Source organism: Colossoma macropomum, unplaced genomic scaffold (genome assembly GCF_904425465.1).
Source record: "Colossoma macropomum unplaced genomic scaffold, Colossoma_macropomum, whole genome shotgun sequence".
Classification (NCBI taxonomy): Eukaryota; Metazoa; Chordata; class Actinopteri; order Characiformes; family Serrasalmidae; genus Colossoma; species Colossoma macropomum.
In genome coordinates this window covers 21,576,905-21,601,270 of record NW_023494785.1, presented here as the reverse complement: position 1 = coordinate 21,601,270, position 24,366 = coordinate 21,576,905, and the positions used below count along the sequence as shown (strand labels likewise).

At 39.0% G+C, this 24,366-nt stretch overlaps 1 protein-coding gene across 4 annotated transcripts in view; it reads right to left on the bottom strand.

The window, feature by feature from the left end:
* Positions 1–13,410: 13,410 nt before the first annotated feature.
* ptprub (protein tyrosine phosphatase receptor type Ub) overlaps positions 13,411–24,366 on the bottom strand; it is a 241,553-nt gene continuing 230,597 nt past the window's right edge. For 3 of the 4 annotated variants that reach the window (XM_036587010.1, XM_036587018.1, XM_036587027.1), the window contains 3 exons: positions 19,679–19,836; positions 17,497–17,632; positions 16,072–16,134 (listed from right to left, as the gene is read on the bottom strand). In XM_036587010.1, coding sequence (XP_036442903.1) covers positions 16,072–16,134; positions 17,497–17,632; positions 19,679–19,836 — 357 coding nt within the window. Of the gene's footprint in view, positions 16,135–17,496; positions 17,633–19,678; positions 19,837–24,366 lie in introns of all 4 variants that reach the window. The other variant, XM_036587002.1, reaches the window with a different exon arrangement.

Sequence of the window (24,366 nt, the reverse complement as noted above, 5' to 3'; positions counted from 1 at the left end):
TCTTAGTCTAATGCCATAGCTTTAGCATTGCTGCCGATGAATAAACTGGTCTTTTGTGCCTCTCAAAGACTGGACAACATGCTCTCCAAATGATAGACTGGGGACTGAAGCAGGCCTTCCCCTGCAAACATCTTCCAGGCTTTATGCAAGGCCCATTTGAGCTTAGTGATCTAAAACAACTAATCTGTCACCTGGTCCTTACCAGAAACACAGAAGTCCTCACCATATCAGGATTATCTTGTTATTCTTGGAAGAAGTGTTCTAATATCTAGAACATGTGTTAGTGGAGTACCCATTCTGCCTTGTGGCACAATAAAGAACAAAGGCAGAATTACCAGACTCATGTTAGAACTATGGAGATAGTGTAGTGAAAGTCATTAGCATTAGCGCCTGTTCATAATATTTGCAAAGTCGGAAGCATGTATTTTGAATGTCACCATCTTATCAAAATAAACATAAAAAATTAAGCCAATTTTATAAATCACAAATAAACAGCCACTCACAGCACAAAGAAAGGAAGGGATAACAAGATTAAGTGACCCTTATTAGTCCCACAATGGGGAAGTTCCACCTTCGCATTTAACCCCTCTGTGCAGTGAAACACCACATACACCTAGTTCACTGCACGGATGGTTTAAATGCGGAGGTGAAATTTGCCCGTTGTGAATGCACACACACTAGGGGCAGTGAGCACACTTGTCCGGAGAGGTGGGCAGCCCTATCCTCAGCACCTGGGGAGCAGTTGGGGGGTTAGGTGCCTTGCTCAAAAGCAGTGAATTTTTCAGTTTTTTGACAAGTATAAGTGTAATGTACATAAACTTTGTGAATCATCGTTTTGTCTGGTGTAAGCTTCAGGTTTAGACCACAGTGTCCCTCTGCAGGTTCATCAAACTAACTTTACTGGAGCTAATACAGTAATCGGACTGCCCTTAAGATGGTGCTAGGGATTCTGCCAAAGAAAAATAATGAGTACAATTTGGTGAGGACATGTTGGAAGTGGTACTGAAGCAGAGAGCATGTCATAAGTGCTCTGCACTCATCAGCAATGGCATAAAAGCCAAGAAGCAAAGAATATATTTTTTATGTTTTAAGTGCCCCTAAAATGATCAATCATTGAAAAAAAGAACTAGCATAAGTAAAACAAAGAAATAAAGAATGACACATTGATTGGAAAACTACATGGATACACAGCACTGCATTATAAAACGTCTGGAGAAACATCTTTTGTACCTATTATGAGTATTACAATTTTCTTACTTGTTATGCGAGTAATTGCATGCATGCAAGCTAATGTTAGCAAGGGGGCAAATTCTGCCGTTATCGTCTCCATCTTACCTAGTTAACTTGCTTGGTCTGATATATATCACTGAAGTATTTTACATGAAAAAAAATGAAAAAGCAAAAAATGCAGCTGACACACACACACACACACACACACACACACACACTCACACACACACACACACACACACACACACACACACACACATATATATATATATATATATATATATATATATATATATATATATATGAATTATTTCTTTCACATACTGCCTGACAAGCATCTCTAAAGGCATCTTACAAAGCTCCTCTTTCATACAGACAAGTATTGAGAGAAATCTGAGGAATCAAATATTAAAGAGTTCACATTTAGGAGGGCAAAGCTTATAGTGCCCAGGTCAATATGGCTCTTACAGTCACACACACACACACACACACACACACACACACACACACACTCACAAACACTCACACAGAGATAAAAACTCCTATCAGCCCTTTGATGGTTCAGGTGGGTCTCATGAGGCAGTATAAAAGCAGATGTGGGGAACAGTATTTGGGTTTCTAATTGAAAGTGAAAGTGACACTGAAGGTCAGTAAGAGATGCTCAAACACACCCTTACTGGTGTCGCACTCGCCCCTCAGCACAAGACAATTTGCCAGAAGTCAGTCACACTGACAGCCAGTGGAAGCAGAACAACACTGAACATGGCGTGTAGAGACAGGCGGAATGGTGCTGGATGTAAAGAGAACAGATCAGCCACCATACGCCTGCCTGAGGGCAGAGATATGCTCATTTCTGTCTGAAGAATTCAGCTCCAGGCTGGAGAAATCTTGGTGGATGGATCTCAGAATATATGATAGATAATCAAGACATTGTCTGCATATGTCTGGATTATATACCATAATGTAGAGATGGAAAAGGACCGAAAGTTTAAAGCGATACAGGTCTTCATTTAGTTATTTCAGAGGCTGTGACATTCTTATTACTGCTGTCTTATACCAGCATTTTTAATGAAGAGTGATGGCTAAACAACCACCTACATTCATTAAGACCTCTCCACATGCACTAGAACTGTGTGAGAATTTGATAGATCTGGCAATAACAATCAGACTAGGGTACATACTGGACTAACTGCAGCTTGTTTAGGGAAGTAGTGCAAAACCCAAATAGTTCTGTATCATGAAAATGCTTAAATCCTGGAGGTATAGGCTTAGCTGAAGTTACTAAAGTTGTGTGGGCTTGCAGAGATGGGTGAAGGTTTGAAATTGACCTAAAGTTGTACAATTCAGGGTGATAGAGGTCAGATATGTCTTAATCAAAGTTTTGATAAACTCCAACTTGAGAGTTTTAGGCATGTGGACTAAGAGAAAATGTATTGCTGTTATAAGAGATCTGATTATTTCTGGTAGCATTATTTCCTGCCTATCTTATTTTTTTCCTTCCTGTGCACAAAAAGGACATAGTATATAGCACATACTGTAAAGTGGATAGTCACTCAATCAAGTTGTAAAACGAATCACTGTCCATTCTTTAAATATAAAAAGTAAATATCTTCAAATAACAGTAAAAGAAAGGCTCCATAAAAGAAAGCTGATAAAACCACAGAGCAAAACAGTTATTTCATATTGATATTCTACATAGTTCATGTAAGGTCCATTATGACTTTTTTGTTGTGTGTCTTAAAGCCCAGCAAAACAGTACTTTGCATTTCTCCCTCATAATTTAATTTATAGATTGTGAAAACAATAGTTCTTCATTTCAAATAATGGGCAATAGTTCAGACTCCAGACTATTCTGTTGTATTCAATGTTTTGATCAATACATGGACAGTGTGTGAATTTTGTGTCTGTTTAACTTACTGTTTGTTCTCTTTCCAATAATTATTTTGTTTCATAAAAAGGTCTCTATGTTTCAGATGCTCCACTTCATGTTTTTGCCGCACAATAGAAACATAAGCTGCATTGAGTGAAAATTTCTCTCCCATGTGTGCTGACACACACACACACACCCACACACACGCACACACACACACATACACACACACACACACATACACTTCTTTAAGGGTTCTCTACAGGCTTAAATGGTTCTTTACATGCTAAAATGGCTCTTCAGATGGATAATGGGTTGTATATGGTTCTATATAGCACCAAAAAGGGTTCTTCTATTGTTACAAGCTTGACATCATTCTATATAGAATCATATACAACATACATTTCACCATGCAAAGAAATTTAAAGGCGCAGTATACAATTCTGGAAAATGACTGTTGATATTTGAACTTAACAGCAAAACAAATACACCCTCCCTTCACTGCCCCTTCAGAAGCTCTGCCCCCCAAATTATTGGATGTTGGAAATTATTCACATTTCTGGGTTCTCATTTCTGTCAGTTTCTGTTAGCAGGTAATTTTATTTCCGGTTTGACCAAAACAAATAGCGCGGACCAGCTTTAATGCATTTTGCTGTGTTCCATACCTGGGATTTCATATATTTCTGACCAAGCACACGTTAACATCAAAATGGATCTAGTCAATCTAAAGGGTAGAGGGTCCTAATTTTAGAGTAAATGCCAGCGTTCATGTCTGCAGCCATCACTTTGCCAATAGCAATGTTTATAGGACGATTCACGCCCAGAGGTAGAGCTGTACTCTGCCATTTCCTTTGGAATAACTTTCAGAAGCCCAAGATTAGAAAATCTGTTTATTCAAGAGCATCCACATGGCTTGCAACAGATTTTAACAGCCAGGATAGGGAGAAGAATGAAGTTGGCTTCCCATTCAAATTTCCTTTCCACCTTAAATGATATATGTAGTAGTCACCTTAAATGGAGTGCAGGTGCCAGAACGTAACTGCAGCACCATTTAAGGTGGAACAGAATATTTGAATAAGCAGCGACTTTAAGTTCATTAGAAGCTTAAAGTCTAGCAGTTTACTGATATGCAAAAGAAGCCTGACCTAATAAAGCACCACAGCTGCAGATTTAAACTCATTTATTAGTTAGTGTTAATAGTTTATATCTTTGATTCACCTATTCAGTACAATAACGCTGCAACCGCAGCTCTCTTTTCATTCCTAGCTGTAACTGTCAAACCTCTTCTTTGTGAGGTTTGTTATTTATCCTCTTTGATCTGTACGATCTGGCCCTCACTATCACCTCCTCATTCACAAAATATGAAACTACATGTACATATAAAACTTCAATATATTAAATACTTATAAATATTAAAACAAGCCAACAATTTCCAGTCAGGTTAGTCAAGTTAGCTGGCTATGTTAAAGTCACTTGAAAATCAAAAATATATTTTTGGAAAACAGGGTATAGCCTTTATTCTTCTTGGTGTGTGCCATGTTTGTATATTCTTTTATAATCAGTCTACATCACTGCCTGAGATATGAGGAAGGTCCTCAAGACAGTTTGTGAAGTGCATTACTTCCATGTTTTGAAACAACCGGCAGGTTAACCAGATGTGTTTTTACCTGCTTTGTCGCTATTTCCTCTTAACGGCATCAGAGTGTGAAAATGGCCTATTGCCAAGGGGAAGACCCAGGGCTAGCAAATTAGATTTTTTTTTTATCTTCATGGCCATAAAACCCTTTGCAAACATTATATAGATGTTTTAGAGTGAACAACTACACAGCAAGCAATGTACCTAACGTTAGCTAGGTTGTAGGTTAGCAAACTGTCGCTATAATTGCTGCTGTGAAGCTAACCAGTTGCTATCACAAACATTAGCAAATGGGACAAACAATATTGACCTACAACTTCTGTGAAAGAGCAAAAATAATTTAATGTTGCCCACCTGTCAAGCAGAAACAGGACATCCTCACAACCTCATCATCCCTTTTCATGCTCAAGTTCAAATCTTGATGAAGCTGAATTGTCCCATTCCCATTGTCCCAGCAGTTACATTCAGGTGCCTCAGATTCTTGTTTAAATCAGAATGGGACTCCGGCACAATTTAAGGTGGAACTGAAAAATGCAAATAGGAAGCCAACTTCAGCCTCATCAGCTTTCAGAGGTCTCTCCACTGTTAAAACACACTTGCCTGACCTAAGAATTTGTTTCTCAATCTTTGTTCGGCAGATTTTCTCCTATTTGGCTGTTTCTCGGCCTTCTCTACTTCTTGACGGTGTGCGAAGTTCAGCATGTAGCCCCGCCCGTTCTCCCATCCTGTGCATGAGCACAAACACCCCCTGTTGCTAATCGACTGGAACAGTGTTGTATGGCTTGTCCCGAAACACCTCCTTGTCCCTTTTACAGAGACATGGCTGTATATGAAAAATTGACTTTTTCCCGTACACAGAATGGACAGTTAGTGGACCATGAGGAGATAATCGCTAAATTTGACAAAAAAGTGTTTTGGATTGAAATCATATACTGATAATAGAACCATTATCTTTACTAAAAAAAAGAACAATCTTTTCAAAGAGTGTAGTTCAAAACAAGTTCATAGCTGTAACCAGATATGGTAGTGTTCTTCATTCCACTCCTTATTCAATAATCCAGAGATCAAAAAAGAACTTATGTGATCTTAACACAACAGAAACTGCAGTCAGAGATCTAACTCTGCGCACATACTGCCCACTGCCTTCTATTCATGTCCCGTCTTATGAATGGTGTGTTGTATTTTGAGGAAAGCAATATGATCACCTTCATTTTAACGCAAGTACAGAAGGATAAGCATAAACATATTTCTAATGATCTGCTGCCAAACACTTGCTGTTGCAGCACACATCAACATCACACCTTAAATATGCAATAGATGAGATACATAGTACTGTGCAAAAGTCAGAGACTACCCTTCATTTATTTAATGTCCAATTAAAATGGCCATCAAAAACAGTTATTCATTTTTCAGAAGATATTTCTGAGGAGATTAGATATAAGATACTCAACTCAAGTGGTCCTTATTGCTATTATAAATAATTATTATGATACATTATATAACTGCTATAATATATAGCATATAATTGCAGTAATAATGTAAATGTAATATTGCAAGTGCAATCCACTTACATAAGGAAATAGAAAGTCAGTGGAAATTAAGTTAAAAAAACACTGGAATGAATTACTATTAAGAGATATTGAGAAAATTGGACCCCTAACAATTGTGCAAGACTTGGTAGCCCACCAAAGCTGTCACCATCAGATAAACAGCACTTGAAGTTTTTATCTTTGAGAGAAAGGAGAAAATCAAGCTCAACCGTTGCTTCAGATCTGAAAAACCCACAGGTTGTTTTTGTCCATCCTTCCACTGTAAGATGACAACTCAAACCTATGAGTCTGAAAGGATGTGCAGCTGCCACTAAGCCCGAGCTGAGAAAATAGACAAAAAAACAAACAAAAAAATTACAAATCAATTAAAGAAGCTGCTTGTGTTCTCAGAACAGACTGACCACCCCAGAGTCCAGACCATGACATCACTGAATGTGGTATTACTTGTATCAGAAGCAGAAAATGCAACCAGCTTCTAAAACTGAACTTCGGAGGTATGGGAAAATATCCCTGTGGATTCCATAAAAAAACTGAAAGCAAGTCTCCTGAAAAGAATGGAATTTGAAATAAAAGCAGGAAATGGTAAATGCTGAAAAAAAAAAATATTATTTGTTAAGTGTGTAATTGTCTATTAAATAAATGTTTTGTGCTTTCTTCCTGATGCTGAAAATCATATAACTTGTACTTAATGGCTGTTTTGACTGGAAATTAAATAAATGAATAGTGGTCTCTGGACCTTCACACAGAACTGTACATTATATAAAAAAGACCAAGTACGTTGTGGAACTTAATGTTTACATGTTTAGTTGTGTACTTAGTCTGGGTGATTTGCTGCAGTTCAGAAAGCAAATGAAACAGTAACTGAGAGACTTGGTGGCAATAATGTTCATGAGACAAAACAATTATTAAGCAAGTGATTAAGCAACATTATCGATTTAATAAATGTTAGTCATGAACATCTGATGCTTGTACAGGTAATGGAGCTCCAATTTAAGGTAAGAACTGTGCAAAGAAGCATGTACTGTATCCTCAATAACTACATATTAATGGCAGCACCTATTTAACAGGCTTTTTCATGCAAGGTTCAAAAATAACTTAAAACCTACACATTGAAAAGTAAAAAATAGCTCTAACTATATTTGCTCTTTTAAAACATCTACTATCATTATATGATCATCAGTTTCTGCTAGGCCCCAGACAAACACTATAAGAGCACAGAAAATATCAGCTCTACCTTTGATACTCTGAACTGCGTACTGATCTTTGTGCCTCAATGGGATTGGTTGCTGAACTGACAGAGAAAGGTCATGATGGATGGTTGTTTCTTTGCTCATGTTCAGAACTTTCTTAATTAGCAACCAACTTTTGACTGGCACTGCAGTGCACAGACCGCCCCATGAGATCTGTAAGCACAGCTAGCAGCACAAACAACAATCATGACCTTTTCATGATTTCAGCAGCTACTCTGACCAATCTAATTTTATTTTATATTCATCACCCAAAGTTTTTCCAAGAAAAATGCTTATCTTGAAGCCTTGATCAATTAGCGAGTGAGGTTTATGTATGAGCAGGAGAAACAAATCAGTAACTTTTCAACAGCCATGCTCATCTGCATTCAATCATGCTCATCTGCATTCAGTTGGGAAATCAGCCAGACCTTGGATCAGCCTACATGACAAGTGGGTTTCAACTTCAATCAAAGTATGTAACATAAGTAGAAGCCAGTACTTAATGGTTGAGGTTTACACAGCTCTTGAGAGTGTTTCCCCTTTTGAGGCAGGGCTGGTTTACTGTTAGAAAGATAATGTTTGTTTAAGAAAATTGATTAAAGGTGTTGTATAGTAACACACTATGTTTCCTCAAGTGCACATTCAAAATTAGCATACCGTATTGTGCAAAAGTCAGAGACCACTGTTTATTTGTTCAATTTCCAGTCAGAACAGTCAGTATTTATTGTGTTCACACTTTGACTTTATTATAGCTTCTGTTCTTTTCAAGAAACTTGCTTGCAGTTTTTTAAAGAAAGGACACCCTTTCAGACCCATAATGTTGAGTTGTCTTTCTTCAGCAGAAGGATAGACAGAAACACTTATGGATTTTGTCAGATCTAAATCAAGAGTAGAGGTTGATTTGTCCTGTCTCAGAAAGTACTGTTTATCTAATACGGATAGTGTTGGTGGTCTACCAGATGTTGCATGCTTGTTAGGAGTCCCATTTGTTCTCTTTTTTTTAACTTCAGTTTTGCTTTTTTATTTCTTTTTTTAGTTTAACAAAATTAGCTAATTTGCTTCTTATTATATGAAATACATTTTTTAGGTTGAACTGATGAAGGTTTTTTTTTACAGTGCAGAAATATCCCCTGAAAATGAGTACCTTCTTAATGGCTGTTTTGACAGGAAATTAAATAAAAAAAGGGTGGTCTCTGACTATTGCACAGTACTCTATATGCTCTATAGAAAACCGTCATAAATGTTTAATTAGGTGACAGAACCGATTCACTTTTGTTTAAAGGCTTCACTATCTCTGTTGTCAATCTCTGCACTTCACAGCAAGTATAAATGATCTTGAAAGGCTATCAGTCTCCAGATGTAGTGCAATCCCAGCATTCAACATGGACATATAAACAAACATGTCAGGCCAAAGTATGGCAAATATGGCAAAGTAGTACTGCTTAACAAAGCATGGAAAATGTTAAACCATATTTAAACATGCTCTATCTGTCATGAGACATCAAAATCTTAAGGATTCAATGTGAGTCATCAAGCTGGTTGTACACTGAGTGCATTTCACAGCACACATATTTCTAACACATACTAATCCTCATTCTGTATCAAGTCCAAATACTAGGATACATGACTAGCTGTATCAAACAGCACTCCTAACTGAGCACGTGGACCCAATGTGTGAGGAAGATCAGGTATTCTCAAGACTCCCCGCTTCAGCTGTATCACAGTACTGGATTAAAAAGCTTCCAAAATGTGGTTTGTGTAAATCTGCACATGAATCCTTTAGAGCACCCCAGAGGCAAAATATAAATCTTATATTTAAGCTCATGACTGGATCAAATATGTATCCAGACATGAGCTTGATTATGTATCAGTAATATTTATTATTTATTATTTATATAAATGTCAAAATGTCAGGTCATTGTTTTAGAGCTTAAGCTCATTAATATAAATCAGTTGGATTTATGTATTACATCACCTAATTCTGTCAAGACAACTTCATATTCATCTTGCATGTGATATGATAAATGTTTGAATAATATTAAAACAAAAATAAAGAAGGAGTTGTGCCAAGCTCTTTTCTCTAGACAGTCAGCACATGCTCTAAGTAGTCATGACTTCTTGCAGAAACTCAGAATGAACTATGTGTAGAACTATGACAGGTTTATAGCTTGACATTTATTTAGCACGTCTTCCTCAAAACACCTAAACTGCTGCTCCAATGACAATCTAAAGAATCTGGAAAAAGCACATTTGTAGGTGAAGGCTAAACCTCTATAGCATACTCTTTTCAGTGAAACTGGCAGCTTTATATCTTTGCGGTGAAAGCCTGAGATGATAAAAGGCCCATCATATCTTGTGCAGATAAAGCAAGCTGAAACAGATGGTTTGGACCTGAAGCTCACACAGTGAACCGTTTCTCTGTAACAGGTTGGGAGGAAAACTGATAAAGAAGAGGCAAAAAGGGAGGGATGGAATTCATCCATGCGTCCACTGCATGGCCCTATCTGCAGTTAAGCCTCGTCTGCTCTGCCCCAGGCTGGAACGGCGGCCCACCCGAGCGGTTCCACGGCCGACGCACGCGCACAGACCCAGATAAGACGTGTGTTTGGCCAGCTATGGGAGCTGTCATTCCGAACAGGAACATCCAGCACCATCTGGCCGGGCCCTCTCGCGCCTGCTTTACTGCGCACCGAACCGCAACACCAAAAAGCCTTCCACCTGCTCCATCCACCACCGGCTACAGATAACTGCTCAGCACCACAGGGTGTGCTCAGTGCACGTGTTTGTATATGCATGTTTGAACAATAGGCAGAGACATACATTGTATTCATATCATGAGTTTTCCCGCATAGATAAATTTACACTTCAGAATAGCAGCAACAGCTCATGTTTTTCTTGTGTTTAAAAGAATACTCCAGGGCCGGAACTAATTTTGTTACAAGAACATCTGTGGACAACCATGTGAACTTCTGGGCTAAAAGTCAGTGGAAACGTAGACATTTTAGGGTGGGAACAAGCTGAGAATAAACCAATCCGACAATGGCGATGGTGAGCTTGCAACACTGCGAATGGACAACAAGGCTGTCGTTAGCCCATGGATGTAATGTAAGTTAGCATGGTAGAATTATTCCGTATTATAACTCCAATTAAGCATGCAGATGTGTGTTGTGTGCGAGGAGAACACATGTAGTAGCAATAAACCTCTTGTGAGAAAATCATTACTGTTAGCTAACAATAGTGTTTAACTAGATAGTTTTTGCTTGTGTTATCGATTGTGCTCTGTATGTCAAATAAGTACAAATCAGAGAAATTTGGGGCAGGTTTTAGAGTGAGCACACCCTTGTGTGTGGCGGATTCCCAGCAATCTGACACCAAAAGTTTAACAAGCTGTCCCCAGACATGTGTTCATAAGTATATTCTCATTACAAGATCCCTTCTGACCCTGCAAGATTAGCTTATCTCTATCTCCTGCAACTGTAGCATACGGTGGTTTACCATAGACAACTATTTCTCTGTATTAAGAAAAAATCAAAAAGCCATTAACTTGAAAAAAAAAAACACATATGACAGAACACACGAACAGCCAAAAATAGGCAATCAACAATTGGGGAGATGGTTTCAGACAGAATAAAAGCAGCATGTTAAGCTAAATATAAACATGGTAAGGTTGTATTGCCTTTCATAGGATACCTGTGATGACGATCACAACACTTTGAAACCAGTCCGTTATGAAACAATGTGAGCTAATTGTTTGTTTGTTAAGTGCATTTCTGCCCACTGACTTCTGTTATAAGTGTTTCTTGAGTCAACAGGCTTTCTGCTCGTTTACTACATACAGAGAAAAAGGCCAAAATTATTGTTAATGCTACAGACATGGTACACTGAGACTAGGTTAAAAACACTGAAGTATTCCTTTAAGAATTACAGCATAAAATCAGAGACAGGATAAAGGTTGGAAAGCAAAAGATGTGACCTCTCCAAGGACAGAGGAGAGATTAGTATCTGCAAATGATGATTAGTGCAGCATCCAGAGGAGTAGAAAAGTAGAAGAAGGAGGATGCCTGTTGATCTTCGGTGCCACCAAGAAAATCTTAAGCAAAATCAATCACAGGAAAGGACAGCAATCAGACTTCTAATTAGACAGAAATCTAACACTTTTCTCGCAAAAAATATTTACACAGTCTGGATGTCAGTCTTGGTTATTTTATTCATAACACTGTTTTTGCAATCATCCATTTTCAGATGCATGCGTGAAACTGCATCTGTAAACTCATCAGCAAATGAAACACTGCGCAAGATGGAATACTAATATGCTCTTCCTGTTCATCCCTTGGTGGCAGTCACACACATTTTAATATCAAAGTGTCACTATTTCCCACATCAGTTCAGATGTGGATAAACAAACTACAATGACACAGGATTGATATTGGCTTTGTACTTCAAGGCTGGGGAAAAAAAGATTCACATCCAGAGAGCTGGATCAAAGGCTCTGTCTTATCGTCCTTTATCACTTTGGGCAAATAATATCTTGAAGTGCTTCACTGGATATGAACACAGGAAAAAAGGAGAAACTTCTGCTGCTCTGCTTCAGTTAGTGGAAGCTGACAGAGGGAGGTCTTGTCCTCTAATTAATCTGGCAAGTCTTTCTGCTTAAACACTGGATCACTTTGCAGACCTACTGAATTATTCACACACGCAATGTCTACCAGCCACTGTATGCCGAGAGAGGCCACAGCAGGAGAGGAGGAGAGAGAGAGAGAGAGAGAGAGAGAGAGAGAGAGAGAGAGAGCGAGAGAGGGAGAAAGAGAGAGAGAGTCCCAATGCAGCAGCTATGAATATAGCTACAGGAGTCATTCTAGGTCACAGGCATATTGATAGTTCAAGCACTGTCCTGCTGTTTAATTCCCTGCAGGACATGTATCACACACGTCCTTCAGAGCTGGATTTTGCACAGCATAATATACAGAGCACTTGCACTCATTGGCCATTTCATCAGGTACATCTACCATGTAGGAGCACTGATTGTAGCCCATCTGTTGCTGCACAATTTGTCAGGCAACCTCTACCACGTCCATCAAATTAAATCTTACAGTAAGAACACTGGGTCAAGTCTCATCGGTTCCTTATAGTTCTATTCAACGATATATAAAAGACATAAGCTTTACATAAGAATATGTAAATAACCATAACTACATGTTAGATGTGTCCATAGATGTGAATGATTCTGTAGAAGATTATAAAATGACAAAGAAAAGCATAGAGAATTAAGCTATATTAAAATAAATTTCCAAGATTCATCATATTTCAGAAGTGGAGATCTCAAAGAGGATAACTTGACAAAAATGATGTAAACAGATGATTGCAGTACATTCTATATCATTTAAGAACATCATGTTCACTGAATTCTTGAAATATTGAACAACACATGTAAAAATGGATGAATAGTTTCATATTTAAATCCACAAGCAATCATTGTACATAAAATAAGTTAACAGGAAGTGATTCCACACTTTTGAATGATAATGCACCAGGCACAGCAGTATTGCTGTCAAAGATGGGCTACAATCAGTAATTCTGAATCCACAAATGGTAGCTACAAAAAGGACAGTGAGTGCAGTTACAAGATAGAAGTGTCTAATAAACTAGCAACTCAACGTATACATTTTTATAGGCGTAATTCCATCATTCAAACTCATAACTGCAATAAATACAACAAACACAGAAACTCATTCCAAATTACCAGCTGACAGCCTATTCAATCGGTATATGAACAAAAAAGCCTCTATAATTCATTTGGACCATATATATATCAGATTTACAGTATTTAATCTGTTTAAAACAGAAATGTGAGAAAATTATGAACACGTTTGAAAGAAACATACCATAAGATGTGCATCCCCAGTCAAAGAACCTTTATTTATCTTCTGTTAAGAACAAAAACCCCTCTAACCCTCAAAGCCCTGTGACATGTCTGCCTTCATGTTCCCCTTCCTGTCCACAAACACAGGGTCAAAAACACAGTAGTCTTTTCAGTCCATTCAGTACCGTACACAAACACTTATAAAACCAAAAAAAGCAACAATGAAAATAAAAATGGAGGAATCAGCCCAAAGGTTGTTTCCAGACAGGAAGATCAGAATGCATGACAAAAGTCCTCTGTTCTTCCACCTTGTTTCAGCAATCTTAAAATACACTGGACCATTACACAACATACTGTACAGAAGAACAGATGAGATGGGGAATGACTCTGCAATGAGTCAGGCGGGAATGACAGGCTGAAAGTCAAAAAACTTGGAGTTACATGGGCTGGGATGGCTACAAGCGGGCATCATGGAGGGGGCTTTGGAATGGCTTTTGTGTGACATCCACAGCTGGCTGAAGATGCATCACATCATTTGGCGGTATAGTTATGAATCAAAAGGTCATTTACAGTACAGTACATTCAACTTTTTTTGTGGTTACTTTATAAGTTGTTAAATCTGTCCAAACATGTAGCGGTTTATTCACATACTATTCACATAACAAATATACATCTATATGTACACATACTCTCCACTTCCAATGTGAGTGTCCAGGCACTTTCTGACAAAGTCCAAGGTTGTAAAAGAAAAGACAGTTAATTGAAATCCGTCAAACACTGCTGTTCTTTCTGTAACAGCACTCATTCCAATATCACCTCCCTATTACAAACTGCTCCATCTGTCTGACCATTCAGTGGATTCCCTCGACTCGCTAAACCGACTCTTTGACTTGGCAGCGTGGGCCGTGCTGGATGCCATTAGCTGCAGAAACTGTCACTCACTGTTACCTCAGAAGCCTGCCTGACATCTGGGGTGACATATGCACAGCTGTAAATTCTGCACACCAGCTGTACTGAGAGCATGTGTGGCTCTCTATGACAGTAAATGTGATGGATCTCTGATATGACATTTTCAACCATTCTACAGTTCAGGATCATTATTTGAGAGGTGTGTGCATAATGTTAAAGCACATTTGGGGATCAAAATGGTCACTGAGTGGGGGGTATGTGGGTTTCACTCGGTAGAAATAGACCAATGTCTCTGATTTAATTGCGTATGTGTGCTCCGTCCTCATGTCTTCTGTATGGTTGAGGAACACCAGTGAAAGTACTCCCACAGTGAAATGGAAAACTGACAGCTTAACAGACTCACACTGCTGGAATTCCAAACTGAAGGATATATCTTCACCCTTATCAGAACACTGCTTCAGGGAAACAGTCACCTAAAGCCAAAGGTCCACAAAGTGTTAAACAGAAACCACTCAACAAACACAAGTCAGTCTGAAGATAAATAGTTACAAATTGACAGTGGCGGACTCCCCATGCTCCATTCCATTCCTGTCTTTGCACTAGGAGTACAATTTCACCTTTGTTACAGTCTTTGAACGAGCTTGTAAAACTCCATTAGCACTACTCTCGTGCAGCTATTGAGGAAGGGCATGGGGGTCAGCCTGTAATCCACCTCTTCCTTCACGACACTGACCGCCCGCACCCGGCTAATGCACTCCTCTTTGCACACACAAGATGGATTAGCTCTTCAGACTTAAGACTTAAAAGAGAAGATCTGCAGACCTTGAGTCTATATACAAGCGAGGAAAAATAAAGAGAAAAACAGACAAGATAGTGAAGCCTCAGCAGCGCTATCAAATTTATGAAAGCTCCCCTTTCAGGCAGAGGGATAATGTGTATGGCACCATGTCTGAAGTAATAGACTCCGCCTCTGAGACCAGTACTGATGTTTTCTCAGTGGTCCACGCATGGCAGGTCCATGACACAGTTAAGAGTCACAAGCACAACAACTTTTATCGTGAACTCCAGAGACCTAGTTAGAAAAGAAATGTCCAAAGCTGTTAAGTGAAAACCTCTAGCTGGCTGTAGAGATGCACTGAAGGTGCACCATCATGTGAATAGGCAGTTGATGAAGAGCTGGCTGCTGATCCAGTTTTTAGTTTGCAGTGCGTGTATGGTTGGACCTCCTCCTGGCTGCTCATGAAGGCTGAGGCAGATCAGGGCTCAGATGTGCGGCTCTAGTGAACTGCACATGAAGAGAACACACCCAAGCAAACGTCTGTTTCGTTTCCTCAGTCCAGCCAACTAGGGACACACAGGTGTTACACAGCGCCAGTACAGCTCAGCACAGAATACACAGTGCACTGTCTCAGGAAATGAAGTCAAGTCACACGCGTGCTTTGTATCAGACCCCAGGCTTTGCGTTATTTCTGGAGGATCACTCAGAGCCCGGGGGGGATGCGGGAGATGCTGAAAAAATTCGGAAAAACCAATACCAAACCACAAACAACCAACCAGAACTTCACATTCCAGGGCGAAAAAGGCGGGGGCCCCTGCTCATATGTTAATTTTCCGTATTTTTTTTGTCCCATTTCAAATGAGATGACAAAAGGGAAAGAAAGAGATATGGAAGGAGGTCACAGAAAAAAAGAAGAGAGAGAAAGCTATATAGATAGAGAGAGAAAGAGAGAAAATGAATCTGCCAGCAGTCCTGCTCTTCACAGTGAAGCCAGTGAGGGGATATGTTGTTATCTGACCTCCATGCACTCCAAATACTCCAGCACCAGGTCATAACAGAAGCGATACTGCTCCTGCAGAACATATGTAGAAAGAAAAAGAAAATCAGCATCCTGAGAAATAATAAATAATAAATAGTGGTGTCAAAGTTAATAACACATTAACATTATAAATGATTAACGCCACTAATTTTTAAATACTGTTAATGCATTTCCCTAGTTTGACCCTTTAAACCATTCATAGTTCCAATCTGAAGCGCAGCTGTTCTAGTGCTGTATGTTGCTATGACTGACTCAGCGACTGTACTCCTCTTATTCAAATATAGCTTTTATAGGTGCATCTACAGATAGACCCAAGGGGAGGTTGAGCCCCGGCCCATTTGCCTTTAGGTACTCTCTTGGTTAGTGTGTATAATAACTGCATTTTATATTGCCTGTACTATTCTTCAACATCCTTTTCAGCAAGATGAGGCCCAGCAACAGAGCTTGGTGGTTGGCTTGGGTTTTATGAGATTCATTGCTCTTAAGCGTCCCATCTGCTGCAGAACTGACCACCTGTGGAGATCTCCCCTTAACTCTGACCTGTGATGCACCAACACAGAGCTAGAAATCTCACCAATAAATCACTGTTAATCTCTATAAGAAAGCATCACATTTCATGATGTGGTTATTTTGAACAACAACCAAACATAATTTTGGCAATAAGAGGTTCCTCTTGAAACAAAGCATATCATAAAGGTACATTGCAAAAAATTATGGAGCTTTTAAACTTGAAAAATAACCAGGTTAACTTGAAATGTTGAGTCCACTGAACTTCAAATAATAATTAAACAAGTGTAAAACACCAATTATTCGTATAGGAATATTACAAGTTCAATGAACTCAAAATTTTAAGCTAACCTGGTTACTTGCTTTTTAAGTTTAAAAGCTTTTTACAGTGCATGACAGCAAGGAGGGCTACAACCGCAGAGAAGTTAGAACATGCAGCCACTTTTGCTCTCACATTGTTGATGAAAATTAAAAACTGTGCTCAAACTATTTTCATATTCATTCTGCGTTCATGTGATTTTCATGATTTTCAGTTTATGCAAACATAATGTTATTGAATTATTGAAGATAATAAATATGTCCTGATGAAGCTTGTCCACTCATACAGGTCTTTAGGGTCAATAAGGCAAACGTGACTGACTTAACAAATTAATGTGATTAATCGTGAATAATTACTTTAATCATGTGACAGCCCTAATAATGAATCATAACAAATCTGGCACTGACATTTCTGGCAGAAGAAAGTGAATATTTCATGTTGTTTTCTCGTTTGCTACATCTGCGCACATTCTACCAGGTAAAAGGTTGATAGTGAATAAGGAAGAAGTGTTTCCACTTCTCACAGCTGGGCTCATTTGCTTTTGGGAGTTTACACAGTGCTGGACCTACCAGTGTCTCCACCATGTTAGGTTTGGCATTGCGCAGGGTCTTGACAGCGTAGAAAACATCAACCACATTCTGGTACTGAATCATCTCCATCAGAATAGTACACGCAGAGAACATGCCGCTACGGCCTCCGCCGTTCCTTAACAAGCCAAAAACAATTAAAAAAAATTAGCAATTATATAGTCGTACACACAGTGTATGATTCTGCAAGAGAGTAGAGAGTACAGTAACACATATGCACTGAGACATGGTTTAAGCCGGTGGCCAGTAATATCCACTTTTTATTTGGCATTTGGCATTTATATTCAAACAACCTGAGCAAACAGCATTCAGTGGGCTATTGGAGGAGAGTGGAGCGGCGGCTGTAGAAAGATAAGGTCATAGTGGGATAATCAATCGCAGTCAGAGTCTTGGCAGCTCCGGATGCAGAGCTGAGAGAGGCTACTGTATTCAGTATTAGAGCATAATTGATTTCATCTCCATAATCTCTTTCCCTCTGCTTGCGGGGGAATAACGCTGTGTGACAGCTCTGAGTGATGTGCTTTTCAGTAGAGAGGCTGCACATGCTTGCAGGCACAAATAAGGAGCATTCCGCATAACTCTCCCCCTCCAGACACGTTTGTTTGTGTGGATGTGTGTACTGTGACTGCAGGTATCTAAGTGGGTAGAATTTCCGTTTGATGCTGAGAAGCTTTGTGACCATGCCTGTGTGTTTGTTTGTGTGTATTAGCAACTAATTTTCATTCAGGACAGAATGGATCTCTTGCCTAGCTATTTCTACTGCTCTCTCTCAGACGGAAGACCTAATCTGTTTACTGGCAAAGACTTTAGATGAAAACTAGAGCTGGAAATAGGTCATTTATGTCAGAATTTACATAATTTGGGATAGCTCATAATTAGTCCATTACATTTTCAGTAACACTCTACAGCGGGGCAGTGCTCATTAGGCTACAATCCATTTCCATTTCAGATGAGCATGAGCCCAGAAAAGTCAACAGTTTTTGGTCAACAGTTGACATATGGCAGGCTACACTTGCATTTGTGGCTGCAGCAATGAATGGTGTTTATTGACAATGGTTTGTTATTATGTACTATAAAGGGTGAAATACCTAAGATCCTTCCAATCATTTGGTGAAAAACATTGGACCTCATTCACCAACTGTTCTTAAGAAGAAATTTCTTCTTAAAACTCACTTATGCAGTTTTCGCAAAGAGTCTGCCATTCACCAGTGTTTTCTTATTTGAGATTTGTTCTTAGGTAAGAACAGAATCTACACACACTCAAGAGCACAAAGGTGCGAACAATTCTGCAGTTTAAGAACACGTCATGAATCTTGAGACTTTTTTTAGGACATTTCTCAAGAACAAATTTAAGAAAACCTTAGGAAGATATTGATGAATGAGGCCCAATATTCTTAAACTGCTGGATTTGCTGATGCATTCTTGCTCATAAAGGCTCCTTTTATACCCAGGCATGATTGCATCACATTTTGAAGATGTTTTCTGGATATTTCACAACATTCCAAGTCTTAAACTGCCTCTGTCTCAACTTTTTTGGAATGTGTTGCAGGCATCAGTTTCAGAATGAATGCATGTTTAAAACAGATAGATAGACAGACAGATAGATAGATAGATAGATAGATAGATAGATAGATAGATAGATAGATAGATAGATAGATAGATAGATGTCTTGTTTTTGTATTATCTTTGTTCAAATACAGGTCATCATAGATTTATAAATGAATGCTTTCAGATTTTATTTGCATTTTACCTATCCTATCTTTTTTGGAATTGGGTTTGTACGCTCACAAACAGGCACAGACCTACATAACATTTCTAAACACTCATTCCAAAAGGCCTTATTTGTCATAACGGTTGCATTTGCATCTCGTGTCAAGTTGACATAACATCTGTGTTAGGTGACACAGATCTGTTTCTCACATTAGGTTGTCATGACATGTTTGGAGTGAAATGGCACAGACTTTGTAGCTCAGTGTATGTCACAGTGACATAATGCTGATAATGGGCCAAAGCTTGCCAAGTCAGGCAGACAGAATTTTTTTTGAATGTAGTCAGGTTTGGATTCTAAACGTGGACTTGAGCAGAATATTCTTGGGCTGTTTTCATATTTGGATCAAAATTTCAGGATTAAATAAAAACTGCAGACAGTGTGCATGCTACTCACAGGCAGTGGACCACTGTGCGGCCCTCACCACATTCTCTTTGCCACTTCTGCACGTGGGCTAGAAGGTTGAGGAAGGCCTTCTTGGAGTCTGGAACATCACGATACGCTGACCAGCGCAGGAACTGGAACTGGCACACCACAAGCTGACCCTCCTGGAGCTAGCCATGGACAAGAAAAATGGGCGAATAATGAATCATCTGCAATAAATTTTGAGCGTGTTTATGACCGTATGCAGCAGCATGGAGTTTTTGCCCATGTTGAGCTCTCTGTAGTGCAGACTCAGCAGGGTCTGGGTCATGATGAATGAGTCTGTGGGGAAGAGTAACACTGGAGAGACACACACCGGCCCTGATGTACTCACTCCTCTGGCCCTAAACACAAACTGCATTAATATCCGGCCCTGAGGCACACCCCAGAGACTATCCTTGGGCACCTTGCATATCAACATGGGCACAATGACCAGTGCTAAATGCACCGATGGAAAGAGCAGCTTCAGCAACTCTAGGCAGGGGTTTTTCAGGCGAGTCGCTCAAGAAAAGGCATAAAACCAACACTTCTTGAAGACTTTACTAAAGTGAAACATCTTACTACCTCAATACAAAGTGACCAATATGATTTTGCCATCAATACCTAGACCTGTTTTAAGGAGCTTTTAAATATGACTGTCAGGTCTCAACAGTCACGTTTCTTGAATTCATTTTAAAGCTGAAACAAAGTTTTAAATGCTATACGTATTACAGTACTGGGGCAGAGCCCTGTAACATTCTTAGTGGTTTTGTGGGTTTCTGATAACTAGCTCTTATTTATCATCAGTTCTTCCATACAGTATTCCGTGTTATTTTAACCATGAAGGTCACCCATTCTGTAATAGTGGTGAGTAACTGGTGGGGTCGTAAAAAAAGATCGATACACTTGAGTATCATTATATTATATTTTGTGATACTGTATCGATTCTCAAAAACATAGTATCAATTTTAAATTAATAGTTTACATGCAAAGACTCGTGGCAGACCATGGTTCATTTATGTTATGTTTAAACCCTGACCACTGGATGGCACTCATTCAGCCATTAGACTCTTCCACTTTAACGCAAACAAGTAGGGTGCTACTTGTAAGAGTGCATCACTAACGTTAGCATTACCAAACCTAGCTGAAGTAGTAACGCTACCACCAACAGCTGAATCCGAAAGACCTAGACCAGTGTTCTAACAATTGGTCCTACCCATCATACGAGCATACCTATGTCATTACTATAGCATAGCTAGTAACTTGTGATTTTAATGTTAATTCAGCCTTACTTCAAGTCTGTTACACAGTCTATTGCACTGTCCAGCTTAATGTTACTACTTACCCCCTGATAAGACAGGCTATCAAAATATCCTGCTTATGCTTTAAATGTTGGTAACATTTTCTGATAAGGCAATTTAGATGAGGCTAAAGTCTGCTTCCATTGGCCAGCTTCTTGTTTAAATTTTCCCGTTCTACCTTACATGGTGTTACATTCATAGTTACATTCTGGCACCTAAGGCATTGTAATAATAACTGCTGCACCATTTAAGGTGAAATGGGAAAATTCGAACAAGAAGCTGGCGAATAGGAAGGTGACTTCAGCTTTTTGTGATTTAGGCTATCAAAATGTCCTACCTACAGTTTTATGTAGCGAGCCACCTATATTTATGCCCTACTGTAGGACATTTCGCACAATGTGTCAGAACAAGTCTTTCGTAATATGATGAATACAATGGAGCCTCATTACACCATACCCTCCCGACAACACATCACTGATATCACTGTGGCTAAGCTGTACAAGGAGGTAAGAACAAACTTTTATTTTTTACTGATATAGGCAAATATTAATTTTTGTTCAGATTGCACAAAAAGCAGTGTTATGACGTTGGATGTTACAGGGACTATGACAAATGCAAATGCAGATCCCACTGTTCTGATTGTATAAAAAGTAAACTTTTTCTTTTACTCAGATTGTATGCATATGGTCGTGTTTTCTTTTGTTCTGACAGTTTTCTTAAAATTACATTTAAAAAAATCAAAATAAATCACATGTTGTGATATACTGCGTTATGGTAATGCAATATATCACAACATATTGAATCATAATCCCTTTATCGTGATACATATCGCATCACCAAGTTCTTGCCAATACACTGCCCTAGTAGCTGGTGGCTGTCAATCTGGTAGGCTCTATAAAGTGTGGCATGAGAGTATGACACCATTCACATCCTCAAAAATTAATAACATTTTTTACATAAGAGATGTGTATGTTCCTCAGATGGTCATACCAAATCGTTCGGATCATTCAAGCAAAATAAAACAAATGTTCTGATTTGATACGCAGAAGCTTAGACTGTTCCTTCATTTATATATTTCAAGTAATATGTATATTATGGGTGTGCAGGCTGCTGTTTTCTGCAATTCTTTGTCTTTTACACACGGAAATAAGAATTAGTATCATTTAGAATCAGTATCATTGCATCCAGAAGCTTCCAGAAGAAGATTTTTGACCCAGTTGGTGAACAATCAAACATGCTACCTACAAGCTACAGCTAATGCAACGTTATTGGACAGCTCAAAGTGCTTGGAGGAGAATGCTACGTGAGCTAACAGATGCCCATGTTGGCTAGCATCATACACCCAGAGCGAGCAGTCAATTATGCTCTCTTGGACTCCCAGCCATGGATGGCACATTGCTGGGATTGAAGATTTGATCTCCTGACGACAGAGCCAATGCTTAGGAGGTGCACTGAGCCCCTCATGAGCTCCCGCCTTCCTTATTTTGTTTTATAATGATGTAGAATGAGTTACATGAAAGCAACATAGCTGCAATTTTTGCAGATCCATCTCAGCTGATTTTATCGGCCAACTCTTGTGTGAGTCGGATGAGCAGTGGTCTGTTTCTAAGCTGGTATGACAGTGTAAGGTGAGGGGAGGTGCAGGGTAAGATGACAGGCAGCTAGAGATACTGTATCACATGACAAGGTCTGCTTCCGAGCTACCACTTGTCACACAGAGAGACAGCAGGACATTTCCAGATGTGGACAATGACTGACCAACCATCCTCTCATCCCAACAACACAGAAACACAAACAACCCCAGAGCTCTCTCCACCCCCACCAACAAACAACCATATACCGACAGTTATGTAGCCTACGATAGAGACACACACAAGCTTGCTCACAAAAGCGAGGAAAAAGCCAGTGTGACAGCCTTTTTATTTTGTCTGATGACAGTCATGTCATTTTTTCTGCTTTTATACGCAGCACTGCCTATGTATGTATGTCACAGCCTCCATTAGAGTAAAGCAGTATGCTGGCCAGGCTTCACCTGCAAGGAGAGCACTATGATGCACCCAAAGGAGAACAGAAGAAGACAGAGTCTTTTCCAATAATGAGCTGGGGCAAATTGAAAATCACAAGCTTGACCTTTCGTGGCATGCTCATTAATGTGTATTTCATATCTGCAGGCTTATGGAAACTCATCCTAACCACTGCATTTGTTGCATGATGTGTTAGGAGAGGCTTGTTTTTGGTGCGACTTAAAGGAGACATCCAGGTGCCACCTCCTTAGTTTCTGCCTATTTTTGTGGATCTGGAAAATTAAGATGGTTTGGCAAAAAAACAAAAACAAAAAATTTCCTCTTACCCCATGTGTAGTGACGTGTCTTCCTGTTACTTATTGTATGTGCATGTGAGCCTATTTGAGTCTATTTGAGATTATGATGCAGTTTGAGACGAATGTGTGATGATTTAGACATGCACTGTACACAGTGTTAACTGGTGGAGTATAAGCTCTCATTACTTTTTAGATACATTAGCGTTATAACTGCAGTGTAAAACTAAAGAAGCAAGCCTCAGACACCAAACATTTCTTGGCTATCGATTACTATTAGGGTTGAATTTTTGCCTAATCAATTGAAATCTGGGATAAACTGTTGCTTCCAAAGGTTCTTCTTGGGACACACAATGTGATCATAATAAGTGCACGCATGTATTAGAATTATGATGACATGCGCTACCAACCACAAAAAGAGGAAAAATAGTACACAGATGATCAACATTATAAACGACAATTCCAAATGCACCTCAAGTTACGAACTTTAATGGCAAGTATTAAAAAACAAAAAAAGGAAAACTGTAATACAGTTCAGAAGAGGAGTACAGCTCATCTTATGAATTTGTATCTAGGCACAAATGAGGTAAAGGCTGAAGGAAATTACTGTGAGCTAAATTACCATTTTCAAGAAAACTAAAAAGGCAAATTTTATGCAATTAGATCATTGCACTTAATCACTGTGCGAGTAATTTTCTAAAGTGGAAAGCAAAATGATGAGGTTTAGAGATCAGAGCGAAGATATGTAATTTATTATAGTAAAGAAAAGGCTGCAGCAAGAAATATTTCAGAGTTTCACACCTTGAACTATTTCTGGTGTGGATTTCCTTTAAAAAGCTTTGGTTAAAAACTTTCAATGAGTACTAAAGACTTTTTTATGCTTATATAACAGCACAACTTAAAACATGTATTTCAAGTATGCTAAGAATGTAGCAGTAATGCTGAGGATGTGTAACATTTAATCTTATATACTTTGGTGAAACATGAAAGAATGAGAAAGGACATGAGCCCACAGTGTTCTGGTACATATAAAACACTACTCAAAGTACAAAGTTTTGTTTTTC